We start from the raw sequence: 27684 nt of genomic DNA, 5'->3' as shown, positions 1-27684 counted from the left end.
CTCCCACACTAAAATGACAGGTGTTTCAGTTTCATTGTCCAACCCCTGTAGTTTGATTGGCAAATAGTAGGCAGGAAAACACAATTTCAAAATACAGATAGTCAAGAAAATAGATTTTGTGCTTTCTCGCCTTTATATTAAATAATAAATAAACATCCTGTCCTAAGATCTGAAAAGATCCACAATAAAATTAATAAAAGCATGTATTTACAAAAATGACTGGAAATTGACAACAAAAACCTTCAGTTAGTCATAGATCAAACACAAATAATACTGAATAAATCAGGAAAGCATTTACACTTGTGAAATAAAAGTATTAGTTAACGAGCTCTGATGTTTTTACATGATGTTTTTTGACTGAAAGTCAAAAAACAAGGTTTTTTACACATCTAAAAAAATAATCCTTTAACACACTGCATCTTTCATATTTATATCAGTTCAATACTTTGGTTGAATCGGACAATGTCAGACAACAAACAAAATGGGAAGAATTATCATTAATCAAACTCCTGATTCTCTGCTGATGTATAAAGGTAAGGTTGGCTGTAGTCTATCAAGGCTGATCTGATTCTCTGTGTCCAGAACACACAGCATCTCCACCGTCTGCTCTTTCACAAATGCCCCTTTAAAATCCAAATGAATGTCATCTCTTATTTTTATCTCCCTTTTACTTCCTGTTTTGAGACCCTCCATCTCCTTATCTGCTTCCTCATCATCTGCATCGTCTCCGCAGCACAAAGCCACTTCATTCTCATAGCAGAAAGCACTGGGGGAGTGAGATCCCTGCAAACGTCTTGCTGCTCTTGGAGCAAACAGTGATGGAGATCGGGAGAAACTCGAACTGGAGGAGGACAATTGCACACTGTGACCCTTTCTGTCGCTCAGTTCCCTGGCACTGCAGTGAGGTGTAGATGGCACTTCATAAGTCTTGTGGAAGCGGGAATAGTCCACATGGTAGCGGTCACCCTTCTCAAACACCATTGGCTCAAAGCGGTGACCCCAAAGGATTTCCCTAGCCAAGTAGGAGCTACGGGCCTGTGTTGTCATGGCCGTGGCCTCCACCATCCCCTCCAAGATAACCACTATCTCAAAGTCCTCCTTCTGTAGGTCACTGCAACTCAGGTTATACAGAGGACTCTTTTTGTTGATCTCATGGACGACCACCAGCGGTGACACCAGAAACAACCGATCCAGTCCATCGTCGTAGCCGACATCAATGTCTGTCTGCTCTAAGGGGAGGTACTCGCCCTCAACTGTCACATGCAGTTTGATGAGTTGAGCACGCACATGGGCCTCAACAATGTGGCTCTTGCGCATGTTCCCCAGGCGCCACATGAGGCATAGTTTACCATCTCGTAGGGAAATGACGGCATTATGCGAAAACAGCAAGGTCTGCGCCCTCTTTTTGGGGCGAACCATCTTTGCCATGATGGTGCCGATCATGAAAGAGTCAATTATACACCCCACAATGGACTGCACTACCACTGTCACAACAGCAATTGGACATTCTTCAGTGACACACCGGAAGCCATATCCAATTGTGGTCTGAGTCTCAATTGAGAAGAGGAAAGCCCCAATGAAACCCTGGATGTGGAGAATGCATGGGCGCCTTTTATCTTTTGCCTCCTCTGGGATTCTTCTAGGATTATCTTCCTCCACAGGGAAGTACAGCTCAAAGTCTCCATGAGCAAGTGCAACTCCCCAAAAGATAAATCCAAACAGAAGCCAGGACAGAAGGAAGGTGGCGGTAAAGATGAGCAGCAAGTAACGCCAGCGTATGTCTACACAAGTGGTGAAGATGTCAGCTAGGTATCGCCGTGGTTTATCCTCCATGTTATTGAAAACCACGTTGCACTGGCCATTCTTCTTTACAAAGCGACTGCGCAGCCGCCCGGTGCTAAGATCCATGTCCAGGCGGCAGAAAGGTGAGGAACGACAGCTGTTGTGGATGATCGGCTCATTCATCACCCTCAAAGGCAAAGCCCCTCGACCTTCATCACCTCCTGGATACTCTCCTCCTCCTCCACCTCCTTCCTCACCCCGCATGCATGCCCCTGATAGTGTCTGCTGAGTCAGAGGACTGTGGCCATTGTGGAGACCCAAATTGGAGATTTTCAAGGCATCTTCATCAGTGGAAACGATGCTGTATCTAAAGGAAATAGGGGAGAAGAAATAGAAAAAATGACTAAACTAACCGCGGAATGTGCTTTGAAAAAGTACAATGGAAGTTTAATGTAACTACTTGTAGTCTACAGCAAGAAAATCTGATTATGCGACTGCAATTAGTAATATCTACCAGCAGGTGGTCAGTTGGAGTTATACTTTAATGAAGGTCATAATCTGTCATATTTAATTATAATCAACTGGCAAAACAGTGATCAGATAACAATTAATGGAAAGTGTAAAATAGTTTTCACACAACTGAATAACCATTTTTATGACCATTTTCAGTTGCTGTGCTTCATAATGGCAATATGACATTCTGCCAACGGCAGCACAGCTGAGAGGGGAAATGTAGAAAAAAATCTGGAATATTAAAAAAAGTTATTTTCAATTGCACTCTTAACTAAAATTGGATGCCCAGTCAATGGGAAAGGGCGTCCAAGTTTGAGAAAATGATTTGGTGCTAAATTAAAGGGCTATTTCAGTTTTTTTTAAGAAGTCTTAACTGCAGTTTTTCGTCTCTAGTTTAAAGTCTTACATATTTAGACTGGTCAGACCTTATGGTTTGTTTACAGGTATGAAATGGAGGTATAGGAAGGGGCAAAATGGCAGTGCTTAGGTGCCTAATGGGGGTATGAATTGGTGAAGGGGCTAATTCACACACCAAAAGATACCAAAATCTCATTAACTGTTAAAATTGTTTGTTATTTTACAAATAACCATATGTACAACTTTCTGAAAAATAATAAATTTTATGAATAATATAAACATTTCTCAATGTCCATTTTATTGCTAAGAAATCAGTGTAAACCCAAGAGGACGCAGGTAAATTTCTTGTGACGACAGATCTTCTGACATCTAAAAACTCACAATTCATACAAGATCAGTCAGACATAACATCTTTGGTATTTGACAAGCTGACACATTTAACAAAAATGAAGATCAGAGTTTCTGTGCAACAGTTGGTAAGCTGTTTGCTGAAAGCACTTTACAATAGAGCCACATTCACCCAACTCACCACCAATATGCAGATCGTCAAGCAGCTTGAGGTTAAGTGCCTTGTACGGGGGGCACATCAACATGTGGCAGGAGGAAGCTGGAGTCAAATACAACGGATTGCCAGATGACTGCTCTTCCACAGTTGAATATGTTTTGAGATGATTTTTAAATTCTGAATAATATTTTTGCAGACTGCTATTCACATGGTTGTTAAATTAGCCAGTAATTTACCATCAAAGGTTATTTGTCATTATGGTCCCAGATGATCCTGGCATTTTGCCTAATAGCCTCTTTCATAAGACACCTTAAGGATGGATTAAGGAATCATTTTGCCATCTTTATGTTTTTTGTGAAAGGACAGATACACTGAGTGTAGTAAAAGTCAGCCCACCTCTTTACATCCCTGTCTAACCAAGCAAGGTCGTCACAGCCCTGCATCAGTTGACTTTTGACCTATGGTTTGTGCAACCAGCCAGCCGCAGCAAAGAAAACTGCAACTGGGACCCTGAAATCAGATCTGATGCATACTGCTGATGTCAGTGCCTCACCACACCTCCCATCACCCATGCCAGCTTTAGTTTTGAAAACTCACAGCTGTGCAGAACATTGCTGTATCCACTTGTAATTTCTGAACAGCCAGAGGGAGCTCAGAGGCGGCGCGTCTCTGTGCATTCATGACGTAAATGTTTTCTGAAAGAGGCTATAGCTTGCAAAGAATAGTTAGCTCTACCTCATTTCCAGCATCACACACACGTACACACTTTCACGTCCCCTTCTATGACCCTAACAGAGAGCGCTGGGTATGTTCCTGGTTTGCGGAGAACAAGACTTATCTTTTAACTCGATGTCAGTGTACACCAGGTGAACAGAAAATTGGCTAGCTTACGGACATGGTTTTAACCTCTATCGAACGTACCTGTTGACCCTCACTGCTCCCATGGCACCGGTGATCATCAGGCTGTGTCTGCGAGGGCAGTAATGGAGGTTGGGGCGGGCAGTTCCAACCATTAACGTACTGTTGCTGGACAAGGAGGATGTATGATCTCAGGTGTGTCATGCATTTGTGATCAGGCTTCCTTTCTCATGATGCATTTCCTTTGGATAGATAGGATGAAGAAGGAAATTTATTAAATATTCAGAAATATAACCTTTAACGAATTCCAATAAAAGTTTAAGAAAACAGAGTGATTTTAGACTGTTTCTTTATCAAAGTACATTCCTACTCTGATAACTGAACATGAAACAGAGGAATTTCTTTCTGTGTGGGTCGTATATCTTCTGGCAGGTGAGGAGGTCAGGTATGAGATAAGGAAAACTGCAAATTAACTAAATGGTGAAGGGGTGATATGACCAGCATCCACTCAGTTCTTGCAAAGGTTCAACTCTGTTGTAATAATGCCATCGTGCCATTGCACAGAAAACTTGAATTATGTGTATTTATTGCTTAAGTATACAGCCAGGAACTGATGAAAGCATACAGACCCTATGTTTTATTAGGAACAATGTTTAAAAGGCTGGCAGTGTCTCTGTAACCCTGATGTGAGGTGGAGTATAGTTTAGGCTCAGGTACAGGTGGTATACACTTACCGGCCATTTTATTAGGAACACCTTGTACCGGGTTGGACCCCCTTTTGCCTTCACATCTGCCTTAATCCTTCGTGGCATAGATTCAACAAGGTACTGGAAACATTCCTCAGAGAGTTTGGTCCATATTGAAATGATAGCATCCCAGATGCTGCAGATTTGTCGGCTGCACATCCATGATGCAAATTTTCAGTTCCACCACGTCCCAAAGGTTCTCTATTGGATTAAGATCTGGTGACTGTGGAGGCCATTTGAGTACAGTGAACTCATTGTCATGTTCAAGAAACCAGTCTGAGATATTTGTGCTTTATGACATGGTATGTTATCCTGCTGGAAGTAACCATCAGATGATGGGTACACTGTGGTCATAAAGGGATGGACATGGTCAGCAACAATACTCAGGTAGACTGTGGCGTTGACAGTTGGTACTAAGGGGCCCAAAGTGTGCCAAGAAAATATAATAATAAAATACAAGCCAGGATGGATCCATGCTTTCATGTTGTTGACGCCAAATTCTGACCCTATCAGCAGAAATCGAGACTCATCAGACCAGGAAACGTTTTTCCAATCTGTTATAGTTCAATTCTGGTGAGCCTGTGCGAATTGTAGCCTCAGTTTCCTGTTCTTAGCTGACAGGAGTGGCACCCGGTGTGGTCTTCTGCTGCTGTAGCCCATCCTCCTCAAGGTTTGACGTGTTGTGCATTCAGAGATGCTCTTCTGCATGCCTTGGTTGTAACAAGTGGTTATTTGAGTTACTGTTGCCTTTCTATCAGCTCGAACCAGTCTGGCCATTCTCCTCTGACCTCTGGCACCAACAGGGCATTTGCGCCCACAGAACTGCTGCTCACTGGATATTTTCTCTTTTTTGGACCATTCCCTGTAAACCCTAGAGATGGTAGTGCTTGAATATCCCAGTAGATCAGCAGTTTCTGAAATACTCACACCAGCCCGTCTGGCACCAATAACTAGGCCACGTTCAAAGTCACTTAAATCACCTTTCTTCCCCATTCTGATGCTTGGTTTGAACTGCAGCAGATCGTCTTGACCATGTCTGCATGCCTAAATGCACTGAGTTGCTGCCATGTGATTGGCTGATTAGAAATTTGCATTAACGAGCAGTTGGACAGGTGTACCTAATAAAGTGGCCGGTGAGTGTAGGTCGCATGCTCTACCGCTGTGCCAGAGCAGCGCTCACTGCTCTTAATCTTTAAACAGGAAAATTAATATTGAGTAAGAAGCAAAACAGAGAAATTGGGTGGAGACTGGAATCGGCCAATTTTCAGCTTGAATACAGTTGGATATAGTTGTGTGCTTATGCCAGCTGACAAACCAGCCACCTATATCTAAGTAATGTTTTTTTTCTGAAAGGTATTCTTAGAATAAAGCACCCCTCTCCATCTCTGTACTGGTGGGAAAACCTCAAAACAAGAGTGTTATGTGGGCAACTAATGAGTTCTGGGCAAAGGATTTTACAGTATCAACAGATGTCAGCCGATAGTTACACTGGTCCAGATGCTGGTAGATGTGTCGCAGCTGTGTACCAGAGGCAGAAGTTATCAGTTTATATAACATGTTGGGACACTTCATAGGTTCCTTGCAGTATGCTGCATGAATATTTTTCTGCATACTTAGGGTCAGTACAGGTCCTTCTAAAAAAATTGGCATATTGTGATAAAGTTCATTATTTTCCATAATGTCATGATGAAAATTTAACATTCATATATTTTAGATTCATTGCACACTAACTGAAATATTTCAGGTCTTTTATTGTCTTAATACGGATGATTTTGGCATACAGCTCATGAAAACCCAAAATTCCTATCTCACAAAATTAGCATATTTCATCTGACCAATAAAAGAAAAGTGTTTTTAATACAAAAAACGTCAACCTTCAAATAATCATGTACTGTTATGCACTCAATACTTGGTCGGCAATCCTTTTGCAGAAATGACTGCTTCAATGCGGCGTGGCATGGAGGCAATCAGCCTGTGGCACTGCTGAGGTCTTATGGAGGCCCAGGATGCTTCGATAGCGGCCTTTAGCTCATCCAGAGTGTTGGGTCTTGAGTCTCTCAACGTTCTCTTCACAATATCCCACAGATTCTCTATGGGGTTCAGGTCAGGAGAGTTGGCAGGCCAATTGAGCACAGTGATACCATGGTCAGTAAACCATTTACCAGTGGTTTTGGCACTGTGAGCAGGTGCCAGGTCGTGCTGAAAAATGAAATCTTCATCTCCATAAAGCTTTTCAGCAGATGGAAGCATGAAGTGCTCCAAAATCTCCTGATAGCTAGCTGCATTGACCCTGCCCTTGATAAAACACAGTGGACCAACACCAGCAGCTGACACGGCACCCCAGACCATCACTGACTGTGGGTACTTGACACTGGACTTCTGGCATTTTGGCATTTCCTTCTCCCCAGTCTTCCTCCAGACTCTGGCACCTTGATTTCCGAATGACATGCAGAATTTGCTTTCATCCGAAAAAAGTACTTTGGACCACTGAGCAACAGTCCAGTGCTGCTTCTCTGTAGCCCAGGTCAGGCGCTTCTGCCGCCGTTTCTGGTTCAAAAGTGGCTTGACCTGGGGAATGCGGCACCTATAGCCCATTTCCTGCACACGCCTGTGCACGGTGGCTCTGGATGTTTCTACTCCAGACTCAGTCCACTGCTTCCGCAGGTCCCCCACGGTCTGGAATCGGCCCTTCTCCACAATCTTCCTCAGGGTCCGGTCACCTCTTCTCGTTGTACAGCGTTTTCTGCCACACTTTTTCCTTCCCACAGACTTCCCACTGAGGTGCCTTGATACAGCACTCTGGGAACAGCCTATTCGTTCAGAAATTTCTTTCTGTGTCTTACCCTCTTGCTTGAGGGTGTCAATAGTGGCCTTCTGGACAGCAGTCAGGTCGACAGTCTTACCCATGATTGGGGTTTTGAGTGATGAACCAGGCTGGGAGTTTTAAAGGCCTCAGGAATTTTTTGCATGTGTTTAGAGTTAACTCGTTGATTCAGATGATTAGGTTCATAGCTCGTTTAGAGACCCTTTTAATGATATGCTAATTTTGTGAGATAGGAATTTTGGGTTTTCATGAGCTGTGTGCCAAAATCATCCGTATTAAGACAATAAAAGACCTGAAATATTTCAGTTAGTGTGCAATGAATCTAAAATATATGAATGTTAAATTTTCATCATGACATTATGGAAAATAATGAACTTTATCACAATATGCTAATATTTTGAGAAGGACCTGTATAATACATTTTACCCTGTTTTCCTAATACATGTAAAAGTAGAGGGCGAAAGCCCAGGTGGATTTGGAAAACAACAGAAATAATAGAGTTTTAGAAAGTGTTATCGAGTGAGAAATGGGGTACAGCCTGGAAAGGTCTGTTATTAAACTTTCCTTAAATGATCTAAAGCATGCAAGTGTGACAAAAAAAGCAAAAACACAAGAAATCTGCTATGGGACAAATATTTTTCTACAGAACTGTAGCATGTCTAATAGTGTAGCAATAGCCTGAAAGACTTTATATATAACGGGGGGCTTTGTGCAGAATGATAAAACCACATAAAATAGCCATGCCACTATGTTGCATCTCTGCAAAGCATGATGCTGAGGGCACACCATTAAGTCAATATATTCATAGACTTAGTTATCCAGACATTTCATCTCCCATCCTAAAAGCTTATTCGGATCTGATAGTGGATGATTGTCCTAACAACAATTTGTACTGTATGACTGGAACTCCTTAACAACAGTACAACAACAACTGGAAAAGCTTTTTGGAAATAAAAAAAGTGCAGTTGTGTTATATTAAAGCAGTTAGGATTGTTTGAAGTCATTAACTCATGCAAGTCTGAATCCTGAGAAAGAGTCTGTTTGTGCCACACATACCTATTAAAAAAGTTATTTAATTGGAGTAACATAAAAAATGGCTGATGGTCAAAGCTGAATTTCTAGGGTAGATGTTTTTTTGGGCCCCTGCACGATTTCCAGGCTCTAACCCTAACCCACACTACATGTCAGGTCTTGGAACTGCTTGAAACATGGCAACATCCAACTGCTGCTGTTCTCCCAGTTTTGTTTTTCCATGTATTGTCTGTGTCCTCTTTTTGGGAGGTGATGCCATTAGCTGTGAAATTGTTTTTCAACTATGTGTAAAAATGTCCACCTGGCTCAAGAACGTGTGAAACAGGCCAGTTGCGTGAGTCTCATGGTCAATGTGTGAGAATTGTCAGCCCTGCCTAATGCATGGAGCAGACGAGACAGATTTGTGTAATGAAAGCCTATTGATTGGCCCTAGGCCCCTTCAGAGCAACCACGGGTGGAAAACCAGACAGGCAGGGGAAGGGACAAAGGTTTAAAAAAGAGATGAATCAGTGGTAATCCGCTGTTAGAGGAACAATTGATCTGCTCTTTGGCCCGGTTTCAAGGTTATGTCAGCGAGAGGAACCAAAAAGCATTGGGTTGCATAAGCAATAGAAGCCTAATTGTATTTGGTGTGAAAGGTCATCGGTGGTTTATCGTTCCTTGTGCGTACATCATTATTTGTTTGCAATAATCAAAAATAGTGATGGACGTTCTTGGGAAAAGAGCTGCAGCTTAAAAGCCTCGGTTTGATAGCACTGCCGTTTCAGCAATAGACACAAAAACGTCTACACTCATTTACACACACGATTATACAAAGCTTGATGGGATTCATTCACTCCATGTGTGCAGCAAATGCTTTTTTATGTTGCTTCCAAACTCATGTAAGAGCTGATGTTACAAACTGGTTGCTGATTGGCCAGGTGGAAGGATGATCATTGACTACATAATGTCAGATTAATAATCTGCTGAATAACTCAACCAATCAACCACATGGCTGATAGAACACCTAAAGATAGCCAACATGTCAGATGTCTCAGGTCAGACCTAAAATAATTTATTCTGAACAAAAAAAGAGACCATTTAGCATTGTCTTTTTCTACACTAGCAGCACTAGTTTATCAGTGTCATCTCTGAACACTATAGAAAACTACATCACAAATCCAAATGTTGCATGATATACATTGGCAGATTGGAAATCACTCTTAGTTAAAACTTATTACACAGTCAAATAAAACTACACCATTTAGGAGGACAGAATTGTTTGCTGTATTTCCGTACAATGTCCAGAAATTCTGTTTTTTGTATATTGAGCCTGCCGATTGGTTAGGTTAATGAGATAACGGCTCTGATTTGACAATTTAAACATTGTTACAAGGTTTACAGTTGGTAGTGGTTCAGTCAACTCTACCTACGGTGGCTGGATGCCATTGCAGCCTCCAGGTCTTTTCCCTGTGGAGAAGAGAGGTGTCTGGTATTGTTGGATGACTGACTCTCTTTGTTCCCCTCGCCAGAGGCTTCAGTTTTGGACATTCTGAAGCCCCTGGTGAAGCATAGTACCCTCATGAGGTTGTTTATCCCTCAGCGGCTTCACCTCAAAGCTACGCTGTTCTTCGAGGAATTGACAAGGTGTGCTGTTGAGTTGTGTAGGAAGTAGGGATGTACCAATCAGGATCTGTTTCTCCCAAATACTGATCTGAGAATAGGCACCTTTCATTTCCCAGCCTGTAAATTAATTAAAATAAGACCTGAAATGTTCAACATTAGTTTGATCAGCGGGACGTGTCTATTAACTAGTTACATTTACTCCAGTAACTTTTTGTTTAAACATTGTATTTTATTAGTAGTTTTTCTGCACCATAATGTTTGCTTTTACTTGAGTGATATTACTGTGAAATATCACTACTCTTACTTGCGTAATATCTACCCACCGCCAGTAACTTTATTGAATGAAGAGCAAGCTTGTTTGAACCAAAAAGGCATCAGACAAACACACACCTGCAGTTTATATTTATGTGACACTTCTTTTTGTACACAAGCTTCGTTGTTTTAATATTATTTTCTATCTGCTGAGCTAGTTGTGCCATTTGGAGGTCACTTGAATATACAGTAAATAGTGGATCTCTGTTCTAACATACAAACATTACCTAGTGTAAGTTTGGTTTGAAAAAAATGTGATTTGGAAAAGTGTTTCTTCTGCCTGAATTTGTTATTTTGTAATTATGCTTTTGCATATTTTTATTTTAGTCTTTACTCAAACCCTTGATGGCCTACATTGAGGACTAAGGCCTCCGAACATAGGCCGTGTGTTCTACCCCCGTGACCCCATTGCGCCCCTGAAGTTGTGCAACTCTTACATGAGTACATTTTTGGCTATTCTACCCACCTCTGATTCATTGCCCATTGGTGGCGCTGTGACACTTCCACAGAAACATGCCAAAAGTACTTGACCAGGCATGCGCAAAAAATTCAAGCAAGGTAAACACAGCAACAGCTGTCAGGGGAGCACAGCACAGATCAGGTCAAATGATACAGACAGACAGGAAGGTCTAGCAGATGATGTAGCCTCTCTTTCACTGTGAACGACATTGTAGAGAATTAAACTCCAGTCACAGGATTAACAAAATTATGTACATATGTTATAATATAGTTTTGCAAGCCATGGTCACAAAAACAGGCATTAATTTTAAAAATTATTTGTGTAAATTGCTGCCAAATGCCTTGCGATTGGTGATGCTGACTTTATCAGAGATAGTAATCCACCTTGATATAAGTTTAGTCAGAGATTTCCATATTCCATATTTATATTCCATATTCATAATAAGTTTAACTGAATCAGAGGTTTTCCTAACAAGCAACATCATATTAAATCTAGTCCTTAAAATGTTTAGAATCCCCCTTGCAAAGTTTTCCTCACAGGGTCAGTGTAGCCATGTATTGGGTACCTGTATCAAGGTGTATCAAGATTTTAAAACAGTTTCAAAATGGCAAAAAAAAATATGCATTAAAGAAACACTGCACTTCCCTTTTCTGTTGCTTTGCACTGCAGGTTAGCTGGCTGAAAGAAGGCCATTACATTCTTCCCTCCCTTGTTTTAGTTGTTACAGTTGTGGTGTTAAAATCATGCACCACCAGCCATCACTTAGAGTAACATTGTTTTAAAACTACAGTCAGCTGGTGATGAGTGAGACGTCTTAAAGCAGGCGACTGCAGGCTTGTTGCCTTTCTCCAGCACTCATTCATTCATTCATTGGGCGAGAGGCGGGGTACACTCTGTGTCAGTCACTTTGAATTCATTATATTTTAAAATCAGATATTGTTATTTCATGACTTATTTGTATAATCATTATATATTCCTGTTTATGGAGGCCAAAATTGCCACAATCAAGCAAAAAAAAAAAAAAAAGCATTTCATATTTGGAAATGTGATAATTCTAATATGATTGGAAATAAATTGATTTATCTAATATAACTTTTTATTAAATACACCATTTGATCATTAAATGTAGAAACATTAAAATAAATTTGAAATTAGTAGATGACAAAATAATTTATAATTCATTTATTAGTCCTTTCCATCAAAAAAATTAAAATATATAAAACTGAATAAATGTGGCTTGCCAAATAGGCCATAATTTCTTAATTGTTAAACTGCACAGCATCTCAAATACAGGCCAATGACCTCATCTATATAGCAGTGTTAATCCCACCCACTGACTTGTGTAAGTGTAAGGCTGACCTATAAAATAGATTCAGGGAGAAATAAAAATATGATTATAAAAAAATAAATAATATTAATTTGAATAAATTATTTCTACATAATTACTGAAGAAGTGAAGATATATTTAACGCTTTCTTTATTTTGGGGTTTTTTGGCCTTCCTGATTGGGTAATTAGATGGGAGGAGGTTGAAGGGGGTGCCAGTGAGAGAGAAAGAAACAAAACAAAACACACACAAGCAAACCTAATCCTCCTGCCTGACATAAAAAGTGTTTTTAATGAGAAGAGAATTTGATAAAATCTGTAACAGTTGGTACAAGATGTTCCTAAATGAGATTGCTGAAGAGTGTTATACTGGCTTCCTGCTGGGCCCGATCCACGAAGAAAACCAAAAGTAGAGCTCTCACCAGGGCTGTGCTCATTTTAAACAAGAGAGCACACATATAACCAAGTACAATCACTCATCAACAATAGAGTAATAATTGAGTTTAAAACTAAAACCTAAGCAAACTCTGTTGTTCCCTTGTTTCGTAGACTTGATCAAAAGAGGATTTCATCCCATGAATTTATTGCTTTGTCACCTACAGTAACAAATAAAGTAACCTGGAACCTTGAACCAACCTAATATTATATCATTTCTTTTGGCTTTTTTTTTTTAAAGATTTATTTTATTAAATCATTAGTTAATTATATTCCAGATTAAGAATTTGCCCATCTTATACTCAGTGTCTAAGTTTAAATGCATTTTTAAATCTAAGAAAAATTAATACATTTAAAATAGATGACTGAAAGTTAATACATGCTCACACCCATATTAAAACCTCAATAGCTGTTTCAGTGTTGCAGTTAAAACAAACCTTTTAAAAAGTGAACTTCACATCCCTGCAGGAGAAAGTCTTAAATGCAGGTCGATGGGTTTGCACAGGGCAAGCTGAAATTATAACGAGGCAGTTTGAAAACTGAGCTGCAACTGTGACGTGATTAGCTTTGTTGAGGCTAGCGGAGCTGTCCAGTGCTGAAAATCAATTTCCAACCCTGAAGGAATAATCGACAGCAGGGAGGACGGTTGAGCTATAGCCGAGTGCTGCCCTGACAACAACAAAGGATCCAGGCTTTTGAAATAATTCCTCGGACCTATTTGAACATCTTATATTTTGTTAAAAGCAGTCCGGGTCAGAAGTAATAATTTAATGATGCATTTCAGCTTTGAACAGAATATCTATAAAACTTTTAGATTTAGAAAAGTGAAGGACCGTTCCAACTGTACATCAGATGTTGGTATTTCAAATGCAATTTAAATAAAACTGCAGACACTCACCTTTTGAGTTGCTGAAATCCAGATCACATGAAGACCAACTGCAGTTGCATCCTCATCAAAAGACATTGAAGTAGGTTTTCTGTTGCTGCTTCCCTCCTACTTCTCCCCTTGTTTTCTTTAATAGTCAAACATTTTTGTCAGGAATGTTCACCCAGACGGCTCGAGAGTAAAGTTAGAGATGTCCAAAGGTTTGTCCTGTTGCTCCATTGTCTTTAGACAGAGTTGCTCTTTCCTTCCTGCCTGATGGTTGTGTATCTCTCCCGATGCCTGACAGAGTGTGTGTCTGCGTGCGTGTGTGTGTTTTTGGGAGAGAGAGAGAGCTCTGAATATGTGCCTATTTATAAGTGCTGTTGTTTTCCCCAGGGAGTGGAGAGGTGGAGTATATATTTAAGGCTTTAGCCAACTTAGGCAGCTTCTTAAAACACACAGAGACTTATGAGGGTCATTTACAAACCCAGTTTGAGAAAAGTTAGGAAGTTCTTTAAACATAGGCAAAGTTTAAAATATAGGAAACACGTTTATATATATATATATATATATATATATATATATATATATATATACACACATATATATAAAACCACAAGTTTCTGGTTTTTTTGCTAACTACAAGCATTATTGTGTTTCAGAAATTTTAAACTAATGTACAAATCTAGTCCCTGCAACACATACAAAACAAAACCCAGATGTAAACTAGAAAAATTTGCATTTCCTGCAAAAATGCAGTGTGAATGCTGTAAGCTGAATTTTTTAGCTGAAAGCTGGCAGAAAGAAGCTGAAATTGACTGCAGAAAATCTGCTGAAATCTGATAAATTAGTAGAAATAGCAGAAAGAGCAAAGACAAACTGTCATCTGATCTGTTTGAGCAGGAAGACTATTAGCTATAAAACAGCTTAACAATGTAAAGTTACCTCAAACCTACTTGTTGAAAGAGTTGTTGAAATGCAAGAACTGACAAAAACTTTAAAAAAGCAGGAAAGAGCTGCCATAGATGAGCTGAAAAAGCATAGACTGAAGCAAAAATATAGCCTAAGTTGAAGTCAGTGCCAAAATACACACAAAAAATTGCAGAAATTTCAGAAAAAATATGAACTAACAGCAAATACGCTGAAGAAACACAAAAACAAACAAGAAATTGCCAAAAAAACGCAAAAGTGTTCTTCAGCTAAGAGAGAAGAGAGGTGGAAGAGAAGCTAAAATGATAACATTAGCATATTGGCTATCACTAGCATGAAGGCTGATATTAATTTAACCCATCTACCATGCAAAAAGCAATATAGAAGCTAAAATTAGCTAAAATTCTAATGCTTACTACAGCATATATTCAAAAGTCTATGAAATTGCTGTTTAAAACTATTCACTCTTCAGCATTCACACAATAATAATAGTAATCAACTAGAAACTTTCTGAAGAAATTTAGACGGGGCCTGCCTCTTGGCGCGTGCTTCTTGGACCAGAGCCAAATGTTGTGGGGCTGAGGTACAGAACCAAAGCAACAGAACGGTGTGCATTATGATTGAGGGTAGAAGGTTAAGATGTCTATCTAGACCTGTTCTTGGTTTCACCAGTAATCATGCGTCCTTGCATTGCTTTGGCAGTCGCCAATAAATAAAGAGTCCAGTTTAGAGATGTGTAGTAATAGGTGCCACCAGGCAATGGCATGGGAGTCAAGCCACTCACTGTTCTCCCTTCATTACTGTGGCAGGCCCCAACTAAGGAATGTTGAGACTTTTATTTTGTAAATATCAGTGAGTTTATATTGAAAAGATAAAGTAGATCCATTTCCATCACAGAGTCCCAGCAATAGTGTTAAGACCAATGCTGCAATTATTGCTGTGTGAAATATGAAGGCGTTTATTTTGTAGGGTATGTCTAGGTGTTGTTTTGAAAGTCCAGCTTGGTTGTCCTTTCAGGTCTGGCGTACTTCCACTAGATATAAAGAACCTGTTTGCTATTCTAAAATCATTGCGTATGCTATTATCAGCTTAAAAAAAAATCAATACAAACTATGGAAGCTGAGGCTTTTATTTTGAAAGTTTCAGTAAGCCTTATTTCAAAGGACTAGCATAGTCCCATTTCCAACACTGTGTGAACTCCAACAGTAGTGTAATGCCCAGTCCTGCAATGATATATAGTTTAAAACGTAAAGGCTATTATTTTGTAGAGCATGTTTTGTCTTATTTTGAAAGTCCAGCATGGTTGTCCTTTCTGGTCTGGGTTAGTTTTGCTAGTTGTTCTAAAATCATTGTCTATGCTATTATCAGCTTAAAAAATCATTAGTAACTATGGAAGGTTGAGGCTTTTATTTTGAAAATTTCAGGAAGCCTTATTTTAAAGGGCTGATCTGGTCCTATTTCAAACACTGGATGATCTCCAACATTAGTGTGAAGCCCAGTGCTGCAATTTTCTATTGTTTAAAATGTAAAGGCTTTTATTTTGTAGAGCATGTTTTGTCTTTTTTTGAAAATCTAGCAAGTTTGTCCTTTCAAGTCTGGGTTATTTCCATTAGTCATATAGAACCTGCTTGCTTGTCTGAAATCATTGTGTATGCTATTATCAGTTTAAAAAATCATTTGTAAATCTGGAAGGTTGATGTTCAGTGTGAAAAAAAAGCTTTTATTTTGTAGTGTGTAGGTCTTATTTTGTAAATCTAATGTGGTTGTCAGCTATGACTGACTTATTGTGATCACTCATGGAAGCTTCTGGCCTGAGCTCAGCCTCAGAGCCACTCTCTGTCAGAGGTTACTTAAGTTCACTGGCAGCTGTTGCTATGGTAATTAATGAGCGCCCAACAGCTGCTGTTTCTCACTCAAAGCACCACACTTTGTGTCTCATCATGGCCTGGCTTTATAACATGGTGGCACATGCTCCCGAACTACTGCCCATAACTCGGAAACCGTAAGGACTATCAACGTCATTCTTGGACCGTTTTTCTCAGAACGGACAAGAGAACGAGAATATTAACACATTTTGTTGAAAATATAATAATAAAGGCACAACACTAGGTGAAAAAAAAGGGCAAAATTGAGAAAAAAACAAAAATGCCTGAACATGCTCTCGAACAACGTCTAATACCTCAGAAACTATAAGCGCTATCAATTTGATCAATGTACTGTATTAATCAGCAGGCCCCTGTGAACAATCATGGAGCTTCTCAATTTTCTACAAAAATCTGACTGGGAGGTGTGACCCTGTGAAAAAGCGGATAATTTTGACCATTTTTAACCTGAGTGAAGGTGAATTTTTCAATGTCAAACAAATCTACTTCATGAGGAAACGATAAAAAGTATCCAAATAATGTTTGGACCGTAGGTATCGGCAGGGATCGGTGAACAATCCTGGATATATTCATGTGTCTACATAAATCAGTATAGGAGATGTGACAGTGTAGAAAAGTGGATAATTTTGAAATTTGTTCATTTCAAGCGATTTTGGGAAGGACAGTTTTGGTACTCCTAAACAAACCTTTATGACAAAACAATAAAAGGTATCAAAAAAAGTCCTTCACCGTGAGCGCCAGCAAGGTCTGAAGATTAATTGGTGCAAAGCTCATGTCTCTAACTTGAACGGTTTAGGAGAGGCGGCGATTCAAAAACATGTGAGTTTAAAGATTTTTTGCTCTGATTTTTTCTGAAATTCCTATAGGTTTTCCAATCAGGGTGTGTTGACTTTGCGTTGCTCCTGGACGTGTTGCGTGAAATCCGTTAGTCCTACATTAATGAGGGTGTAATTTTCTGAATCGCGAAAGAGCATCCTATATTTTGATACCTAATTTGTGCCAGTAGAGTGAAAATTGAGCAAGTGAGGAGAGTTTGTTCGTACTTTCTCAGGTTATTCAACAACCTAGAGCGTACGCTCTACCAACTGACGAATTCCGCCATAGGATTACATTATAAAATGAAAAACGTCAAAAATCTTGCCTAAAATTTGAATCGCAATTGTAGAAGAACCATAATAGATATCAAAAAGCAGAATCATTTGAAGATAGCTTAATGTCTTGTGAACATTTTAAAAGTTGAATGGTGTTTCTAGCTGAAAGTATGCAGAAGTAGTAACCTGTTAAAGAGCACAAAGTTTTAGCTGAATTTTGCAGAGTTTAAGATTTTCCATTCATTTCAATGGGCCAAAAATCAGCACAAAAAGCTGAATATTTTAAAAAGTATAAAAAGTATTAATATCAAAAGTCATAGCCGTAATGTCCTAAATGAGCTGAACATTTTAAAAGTTGAATGGCTGAAATAGCACAAAGTATGAAGGAGGAGATAGGTGCCAAAAAAGTATTAGATATACATAATAATAAAGAGAAACAAGATGCCTTCAGCATTCACACAATTATGAAATGTTTGCAGAAGAAATGTTTTAGCATTTTTTGTTAATTACAAGATTTCTGCTTCTCAGCAGTCTGATGTTGCTGATTTTTCACTTATCAAGTGACTGATTTCCCTCAGCTATTTATAGCTATAGTTCTGGTCAGAAGTTTAAATACACTCAAAGGTATGAGTGTGGCAATAACAAAGGACTACTAATAATTTTCTTAGGGTGAGCAAAATATACAACTTGACTTGAGCATTGATAGTGGACTTTCTCTACATATCTGTGCACACAGCCCTACTAATATTTTGTTAAATGTCGCTCAGTAAGCTGAATCCTGATTGCATGATTTTTTATTTTTATAGCCATTAAGAAGATGCTGGCATATTTCTGGCTGGATATTTGTCTTCTTTTCTTATTAGAATTGGTAGATCAGGAAAAAAAAAAACACATTTAGACCCTAAATGTCTACACATTGATGCCTTTTTCAGGTTGTGAATGAGACAGCAATGCCACATTGTGAGGTAGACATCTTTCATTTATTATGAAAAATTCACTTTTTTCCCCCCCTTTTCCTTTTTAACCACTTTTAGATCAAGCTACGGCCTGGCTTAATGACTGTAACAAAGAAGGGCGATAACTCAGGATGGTACAGTTTAACAAAATCTAACCCCTTAGTGCCAGAAATAACATCCAATATGATTAGAGTTTTTGCTGTCAGTCAGACATTAAATTAATTAGAGATTGTTAATGTACTTATTGCACCTACAAGTAGTGTACATTTTTGAATGGTGTGGATTAGTGACATTAGTGTATGTAATTACATAATTATTCTGTCATCTCAATAACTCATCTAATTCAATATTTCATACTTGAAATCTGATCTCTTGAATTCCAATTTTTACGATTCTACCAATTAGTTTTATTACCCATTGATATAAATATTACTATTTTGCATGCCATAAATGCCTACTGTAGTAAAAATGCAACAAACCAAAATTACAAATAACTACAGATTATTGTCATGTTTATTCCAATCAATCATTTTTTTAGAAGACATCAATTGTTTTTTTGTTTTTTTTTATTGAACAACCTGCTACAAATTCAGACAATATATGAAGTTTATCGAAAAGCTTTTGGCTCCAGACATTGTTTGTAGCAGAGCTCCATCAACGCTCTCCAAGATCTTGAAAACCTTTTCAGAAACAAGCTGCTTCACATCTGTGTTGCATGGAGTCAAACAACTTCTGCCTGGTATTCTACCCCAGGATAATTTAACTACAGGTCCTTCTCAAAATATTAGCATATTGTGATAACGTTCATTATTTTCCATAATGTCATGATGAAAATTTAACATTCATATATTTTAGATTCATTGCACACTAACTGAAATATTTCAGGTCTTTTATTGTCTTAATACAGATTATTTTGGCATACAGCTCATGAAAACCCAAAATTCCTATCTCACAAAATTAGCATATCATTAAAAGGGTCTCTAAACGAGCTATGAACCTAATCATCTGAATCAACGAGTTAACTCTAAACACCTGCAAAAGATTCCTGAGGCCTTTAAAACTCCCACCCTGGTTCATCACTCAAAACCCCAATCATGGGTAAGACTGCCGACCTGACTGCTGTCCAGAAGGCCACTATTGACACCCTCAAACAAGAGGGTAAGACACAGAAAGAAATTTCTGAACAAATAGGCTGTTCCCAGAGTGCTGTATCAAGGCACCTCAGTGGGAAGTCTGTGGGAAGGAAAAAGTGTGGCAGAAAACGCTGCACAACGAGAAGAGGTGACCGGACCCTGAGGAAGATTGTGGAGAAGGGCCGATTCCAGACCTTGGGGGACCTGCGGAAGCAGTGGACTAAGTCTGGAGTAGAAACATCCAGAGCCACCGTGCACAGGCGTGTGCAGGAAATGGGCTACAGGTGCTGCATTCCCCAGGTCAAGCCACGTTTGAACCAGAAACAGCAGCAGAAGCGCCTGACCTGGGCTACAGAGAAGCAGCACTGGACTGTTGCTCAGTGGTCCAAAGTACTTTTTTCGGATGAAAGCAAATTCTGCATGTCATTCGGAAATCAAGGTGCCAGAGTCTGGAGGAAGACTGGGGAGAAGGAAATGCCAAAATGCCAGAAGTCCAGTGTCAAGTACCCACAGTCAGTGATGGTCTGGGGTGCCGTGTCAGCTGCTGGTGTTGGTCCACTGTGTTTTATCAAGGGCAGGGTCAATGCAGCTAGCTATCAGGAGATTTTGGAGCACTTCATGCTTCCATCTGCTGAAAAGCTTTATGGAGATGAAGATTTCATTTTTCAGCACAACCTGGCACCTGCTCACAGTGCCAAAACCACTGGTAAATGGTTTACTGACCATGGTATCACTGTGCTCAATTGGCCTGCCAATTCTCCTGACCTGAACCCCATAGAAAATCTGTGGGATATTGTGAAGAGAACGTTGAGAGACTCAAGACCCAACACTCTGGATGAGCTAAAGGCCGCTATCGAAGCATCCTGGGCCTCCATAAGACCTCAGCAGTGCCACAGGCTGATTGCCTCCATGCCACGCCGCATTGAAGCAGTCATTTCTGCCAAAGGATTCCCGACCAAGTATTGAGTGCATAACTGTACATGATTATTTGAAGGTTGACGTTTTTTGTATTAAAAACACTTTTCTTTTATTGGTCGGATGAAATATGCTAATTTTGTGAGATAGGAATTTTGGGTTTTCATGAGCTGTATGCCAAAATCATCCGTATTAAGACAATAAAATACCTGAAATATTTCAGTTAGTGTGCAATGAATCTAAAATATATGAATGTTAAATTTTCATCATTACATTATGGAAAATAATAAACTTTATCACAATATACTAATATTTTGAGAAGGACCTGTACATTACCAAATTTATCTGTGTTTTTCATTTCCTCAGAAACTGCATGTTTAATATATTAAAAGTTCAAATAGGAATAAGCCTTTTGGGCCCCTCAGCTTCTCAGACCAGAACACTGCCCAATCAGGAGAATCAAAATGCCTTACCTATGGCCCTGGTCTTGTTTGGTCAAGTCTCAGCAAACATTGCAAGGTCTCCTTGCCTTTGGTTCTTATCGTGCTATAAATTTGCCACATCTCCTTAAAGAGCCATTAAAAATAGATTCCACTAACAGTTCGGGAGAGACTAAAGCATAAAGATCGACATTATTGATAAAACCTTTGATAAGACTAACCATTTGGCCGGGAGAAGCTTCTTGCTTAAAGTGACCAACATGTAATATCTGAATGAGAAAAAATAAGTATGCATTCACTTTAGCAAAGAGATCCTTTATTTAATGGTTATAACTGATGTTGAATTAATTATGGATCACTTCAAAAGCATACCGAGTTAATTCACAAAGGAATACATCAGCATGCATTGGCAGGCATTAAAACAAACAATTTGGGATCAAAACAGCCTCATGCTCATAAACACTGCAGTGTCAGGAACATCATCTGCAGATTAAAGTAATAGAGAAGGCCCTCTGCAAAAGGCCCTAGTCAGAGTAGAGAACTATGTTGAATGTATGTGAGAATGCATGATAAGTAGTTTATATAACATCCTGTTTTATTCACAGAATGACCTCACTGAGTGAACTCCAAATTGCTGTTATTAAAGATTCCCTTACACAAAATCAGCAGCATACATGTCATTGCTGTTGGGTCTGTTGGTTTTCTATTACTCTACTACATCTTCTAGTAAAATATTCGCCATTATTAAGTTAGCCTTCCATTATTATGAACACAGATGCATATATGTAAATACAAGGAGTTAAATGAATGCTTTGATTGAACACATCAGCTTTGGGTTTCATTGTGGCTATGTGAGACCATCTTCCTTGTTTTATTTATTCCAATACCTCTTTGAAGCATTTTTACCAATTAGACACAACTCTTTAGTTTCCATGGAAACCTTATTTTCCTCTCTCTCACAAATAAATCTGCTCCCTCTCCATGAGGTTTATTTTTAAAACACCTTTCTATCTTGTTCCATGAGACAACAGGTGGGTGTTGCATTGCATTGGTGGGGTGTTGGGCTGCAGCAACATTGGAGTAAGATGTGTGGGCATGGGTCAAAGGTCAGGGGATTAATGAAGTGGGCACACAGCCTGAATAAGTCAGCTGGCCAAACACAATTTGCTTTATTTGAGAAGTCCAAAGAAAACAAAGGTTGTTACTTCTGTGTTTGCTAAAGAGGCCGTTTGATGATTAATGTGAACAAAGTTTCACAGTCAAACACACAGTGCTTCTTACACATGGGAAGAAAATGTGGGTTGTATTTGAAGATAAAGGAGCTAATACATGAAGTGCTGTGGTAAAAGAATAAGCATTAAAACAGCAGGTGCTTCAAATGTCTCATTCTGCAACCTGGTAGAAAATCCTCAAATCAGCAGCATCAAGACAGAAGTGGGGTTAAGGATGCAAATCTCATCCTTACTGCCAACATAACCATCTGTGTATGGAAATAGCTCTGATCAAGGTGGCAGTGAGGCAAATTTAGTAGCACATTTTCCGCCTCGTTCCATTTCTTTCTGTTTCAAGATCCAAACGCACTCCCTCTCGCTACACTCAGAGAAGCACACTCACACATTTCCGCAGAAAACTTCACCCAGTGGGTCAATGATGGAAAATCACCACCAAAAGCCCTCAGTGTTATAATAACTCATCCCTTTAGTCCTCTTTAAATCTGATATGCAGCTGATGGGAGTTATTTTTTGTGGTGTTGGCCTTCCCCGTGGACCCGCTTGATGGCTCCCTTCAAATGCCACGAGAGCCACTTGGAGGCAGGCGGCTGGCTCATTTCTCACTTTCAGAGCTGATCCAGGTCAACACGTTTTTAGAAAACAGGCCAACAGAGATAGGGAAGGGCAAAATAGTAGAAGCTCCTCTCAGTGCAGTTTCAAATGTTTCTTATTCTGGTGTGCTGTTATCAAAAACTCCTCATATATCCTGTAAATTTATGCTATTAGGAGAAGGGATGACATAATGACAGTCCAAGAAGCTGGTCTTAACATGTCAACTGCTGTAAAAAGGATTGGCCCTCTTACTGATTTAATCTGTTGTTCATTATTCAAAATGATCATGTCTTTTATTAAAAGGGGAAAAACTTTCCATTCTAGTCCCTCTCTGTCGCCCTACACAACATTTCAGAAAAAGAACATGCCAACAGTCAAACTAGTGGTGGCATTGTGATGATCTGGAGGTACTTTGCTTCTCCAGGAGTTGGATAATTTGTCGGACTTCTGCTCTCTAGAAGAAAATCCTGAAGAGAATTTCCGGCCAGTTTATTACTTTAGGATGAAATGCACTTGCTTTATGCAGCAGGACAATGACGCAAAACACACCTCTGAATTGCTTTAGCGGCCTGGTCAAAGTCCAGATTTAAATTTGATCTGGATGCAGAGGCATACCTTTAACAGGTTGGATAAACCTTCCAATGTAACAGAATTAAAACGGTTCTGCAATGACAAGTGTGCTAAAAAATCCTGTAAGAGCAATGTAACAGACTCACATGCTTGATGGCAGCTGTTGCCATCAAAGGTGACACAAGCACTTATTGTGTTTAGGGGGAAATTACTTTCAAACAAAGGGCCAGGTTTGGCTTGTATGGCTTTTTTCCCTAAATAAATAAAACCTTGATTTGAAAACTGCATTTTGTTTTTACTTAAGCCATCTTTGTCTTATATTAAAATTTGTTTGACAATCTGAAACATGAAATAAAATTTAAAAAAAAAACAAAAAAAATTGTTGTAATCTGTATGGAGCAAATACTCTTTCGCTGCACTCTAGTGCATGTCCATATTACCCAACTTAACTTTTTTTGCTTTTTCTGTAACCATATTTTTCTACTAAATAGTCTGCTACAAGGTCAGTCAGTCAGTCATTTTCTATAATGCTTCTTCCATAGTGGGTCGTGGGGAAGCTGGTGTCTATCTCCAGCAGTCTATGGGCGGGAGGCGGGGTATACCCTGGACAGGTTGACAGTCCATCACAGGGCAACACAGATACATACAGGACAAACAACCAAGCACACACTCATTCACACCAAGGGCAATTTATAGAGCCCAGTTAACCTAACAGTCATGTTTTTGGACTGTGGCAGGAAACCAGAGTACCCAGAGACAACCCACGCATGCATGGGGAGAACATGCAAATTCCATCCAGAAAGACCCCAGGCCGTGACTCAAACCCAGGCTCTTCTTGCTGCAAAGCAACAGTTCCACCAACGGTGCCCTCTGCTACAAAGGTGAAAGATATATTAATTTCAAGATAAAAAGCTCTATAAGCTGCATAAGGGGAGATTCAAAGGCTACCATGACCAATATGGGTTCGCACAAAGATGGCAAAAACCGCCTGTATGTGCTCTACAGCTAAACTACGTCTCTGCTGCCATATGCGCACACACACACCTGGGCTTTCATTGAAAATACTGCGATTCTTTATTAATTAAATATTTAGAATTAGACCCTGAAAAGCCAAGTGTAAATCTGTAGTTCAATTCTACGAATCACAGTTTGATGACATCAGGGTTTCTTTCATGAAGTAAGAAACAGCAACATTTATTTAAAGTTCTGAAAAAGTGAGCTGCACTCATGAATGTGTTCATACATAGCACTGATAATGGGGTAATGTCAAAATGTCATACGTTACTTTTGTTGTGATGTCACTTTTGCGTTATTTCATATTTAATCATCACCAACCATCTATAAATTACTTGTCATTGTTCTACAGAAAATCTAGGTGGGTCCCCAATGGTCAAATACTTATTAGCTGAATTCATTAGAAAAAAGATCAGGCTTCCCCACTGTTGGAGCTACTTCAAGCATTACTGGGGAGAGTGACTCTTCATTACTGCAGACGGAATGTCTGCATATGATAGCATGAATTTTAGTATGGCCAGGTCATTGCAACATTTAAGTAGTGCTTCCTAAATTTTGCAACAGTAGTGCATATGTGCAGGATTATGCAACCTTGAAGTTAATCATGCTGCAAAATTGTTCTAAATTTCGACAAATCCACAAAAGCCTAGCTTAGCTGGAGAAAAAAAAAAAAAAAAAAAAAATGGTCCCTGCCACACTGTCAAATTTATAGAAATGATTTTCAGATGGCTCCAGAAGAGGTTACTGGAGTTTCCAGTTTCAAACAAAATTTTAAACACACATTTATTGTTAACATGGAAATAGTAACAAACCCTTACTCTGTGTTAGTAAGATTAAGTATGAGTATTTCCATGCCATTTAAAATTACTACTTAATAGTCAGTTTAAGTTATTAATGATTGTTCCTAAAAGAGGAGATATGACAAATTAAAATTGCTTGTTGTACCTGTAGCCTATCTTTGGGAACTGGTCCTTGCTTTGACCGAAAATCTGCATGTTAGATTAGCACCTGAGGGCATTTCTGAATTTACCAGCCTCCCTGCTACCCTGAAGAGGAAGATTAGGTACAGAAGAGATTTAGACTTATCTGTACATAGCTGCTTCACTGAGTGTTATATGTTTAAATTGTTTTGTGAGATTGTCTGTATCATCACATTCAGGATGATCAGCAACTTAGATCTGGCAGCAGCAGCAGAAGCAAAGATATGTTGAGTTCAGAGGGCTGTAAACAGGAGTGTTGAATATGATCAATACTCCCTGTTGGTTACATCAGGTTGTGGAGTGTTTAATAATTTATTTCCTTCAATACTCAAGCTATTGTCTCTTGGACATTTAGTATTTTAGAAGTAGTAGAATGAGAAACCCTATGACGTAGTCCTGAAGTTTTCTGTTGGGTGTCCTTTCTGGACAGTTTTGTCCCAGTGAGCAGAGTGATGCACATAGGAACAATCAATCACACGTGAAAGGATTAGTAACTGTGACGTAAAACCCTCCATTGCTAGGCTGTGGACACATGGACATATCTGCTCACATGTTTATTAACTTCTTCACAACTTCTTAAATAGAACTATTTCATAGGAACTTCATGAAGTTTGATACCGTTCTGTAGACTGTGCCTTCTATCAAGTTCCTAAAAGCTGGCTTGTGTCATGCTGCAGTTTTTGAAGACCTAAATGCAGAGCTTGACTGAGGTGAAAAAGAAGTTCTTTAATATTGAAAATGAATGAAAACTTACAACAATTGCACAGGTGGAACAGGACACCGAGCATGGGCAGAATAACAGGCAGCAACAGGCATGGAAAGTAATGGCGAATGAAGTAGAAACAGACATGAAGTAGGCAGGAAAACAGAAGGATCCAGCAATGAATGAAAACTAGAGAGCTTATATATACACAGGGGAAGAAATGAGGAGAAAGGCATGGCAAGCTGGTAAGAGTAGCAGGTGAAAATGAGGAAAAGCTGAGACCAGGCAGAGCTGAGGGAGAAAAGAGTAATGGGCAGAATCTGGGTAGAGAAAATATCTAAATGTAACAAAACACAAGAACTAACTAAGACGCTAGTTTACAATCAATGAGGTAAAACGGCAACGCCTAGAGACCATAAATGGCAGTGAGGTGAAGAGAAACACACAAGAAGGAAACTCAAAACTCAAACACTTAAGGGTCATGACACTGTGGATATAATGTCAAATAATGGGCAAATGTATGCAAGAGGTCCTCCTGCTGTCCAGTAGAGCACTAACACACAAAAATTACAAACCATTTAGATGCAATATACATTTAGTATAATATATTCATATATTCAGTATGATTGGGCCTTACTTTATTGTAGCTGAATCTCATCTTGTTTTCATCCCGTACCACAATATTCGTTGTTCATTGTCTGTGTATGAGAATGTTTTTTTTTCTCATTTTGGCCATTTAGCATTTTTGTTTTTACTGTAACGTGACCAAAGGTGGAAAAGATCAATGGGTTTGAATACTTTGGCAAGACACTGAATGTGTCCCTAACCATTTTTCATTTTACTCATTGATATTAAAGGTCATTCCAAAATTAGAGGACACTTTAGGCCTCAAAACCTTTCAAATCCACATTTTATGCTATATTTTCTCATGTTTTTGAGAGAACCACGTAAAAAGCCATCAAATAATTTGATTAATCCATTTTCATCCATTTCAAGAAATGTTTTATCTGCTGAGCACTATGCTTGATGAAACCATGTTATACTCAGGAATCTGACAAATTATATCAAAAAAGAAAATAAAATAAATCCTTTATCTGTTAAAAAAGAAAGTCTGATACACTGTGATTACTTAATGGATTTTTATATAAGGCTTTTGATTCATTTAAATAGCTTTTGAAATCTTGCCTGCCAAATTTTTCAGCAGTCACATACTTTTTTTGCTGAAATCCATCAAAGTGCATCAAGTCATTAAAACCTATAAAAAGGACAGTAGGTCAAAGATTGAATGGATCCATAATGTTCAGTAGCTGATTATAACATAAATGTTAACAACATAACAGTGCAGAAAATTACAGCTATTGTAGGCTTTTCCAGGGTCAGATGCAAGCTATAGAATATAACACTTGCATCTGAATATCAGGGATTGAGTGAGTTATATAAATAAACAGAATAAAAATAATTTCTTAGACTCTGATAATATGAGTAAGAGGGTTTTGCATTGGTTGAAGCGACCAAGGTTGGAAATATTTGAAAAACAAAATAAAGAAAAATAGGAAAGAGGACTTACCTTTACTCTACCCATGGTGTTAGCATTTGGCTTGATGATATCATTTTCTATGTCTCATGT

At 39.0% G+C, this 27684-nt stretch overlaps 1 protein-coding gene across 2 annotated transcripts; it reads right to left on the bottom strand.

Annotated features, from left to right (window-relative positions):
• Positions 1-110: 110 nt before the first annotated feature.
• On the bottom strand, positions 111-27684 carry LOC124867950 (ATP-sensitive inward rectifier potassium channel 12-like). Of its 2 annotated transcripts, none has more exons than XM_047364664.1 (3): positions 27625-27684; positions 4079-4257; positions 111-2149 (listed from the first exon to the last, which is right to left on the bottom strand). In XM_047364664.1, exons 2-3 carry the CDS (start codon positions 4168-4170, stop codon positions 502-504), a joined length of 1740 nt encoding a protein of 579 aa, XP_047220620.1. In that variant the 5' UTR covers positions 4171-4257; positions 27625-27684; the 3' UTR covers positions 111-501. The 2 variants fall into 2 exon arrangements, with proteins under 2 accessions (XP_047220620.1, XP_047220619.1); XM_047364663.1 differs by lacking the exon at positions 27625-27684 and adding an exon at positions 13653-13904.

Source organism: Girardinichthys multiradiatus, chromosome 5 (genome assembly GCF_021462225.1).
Source record: "Girardinichthys multiradiatus isolate DD_20200921_A chromosome 5, DD_fGirMul_XY1, whole genome shotgun sequence".
NCBI classification, from domain to species: Eukaryota; Metazoa; Chordata; class Actinopteri; order Cyprinodontiformes; family Goodeidae; genus Girardinichthys; species Girardinichthys multiradiatus.
Note: the sequence above shows the minus strand (reverse complement) of the source record. Positions and strands in the feature narration are given on the sequence as shown.

What these genes read in the sequence shown, in the direction of transcription:
- LOC124867950 (XM_047364664.1), bottom strand. Translation starts at nt 4,170, where the DNA reads ATGGTTGGAACTGCCCGCCCCAACCTCCATTACTGCCCTCGCAGACAC. An exon ending in GGAGCAGTGAGGGTCAACAG is followed by an intron (nt 2,150 to 4,078) that starts GTACGTTCGATA and finishes TATTTCCTTTAG; the next exon opens with ATACAGCATCGTTTCCACTG.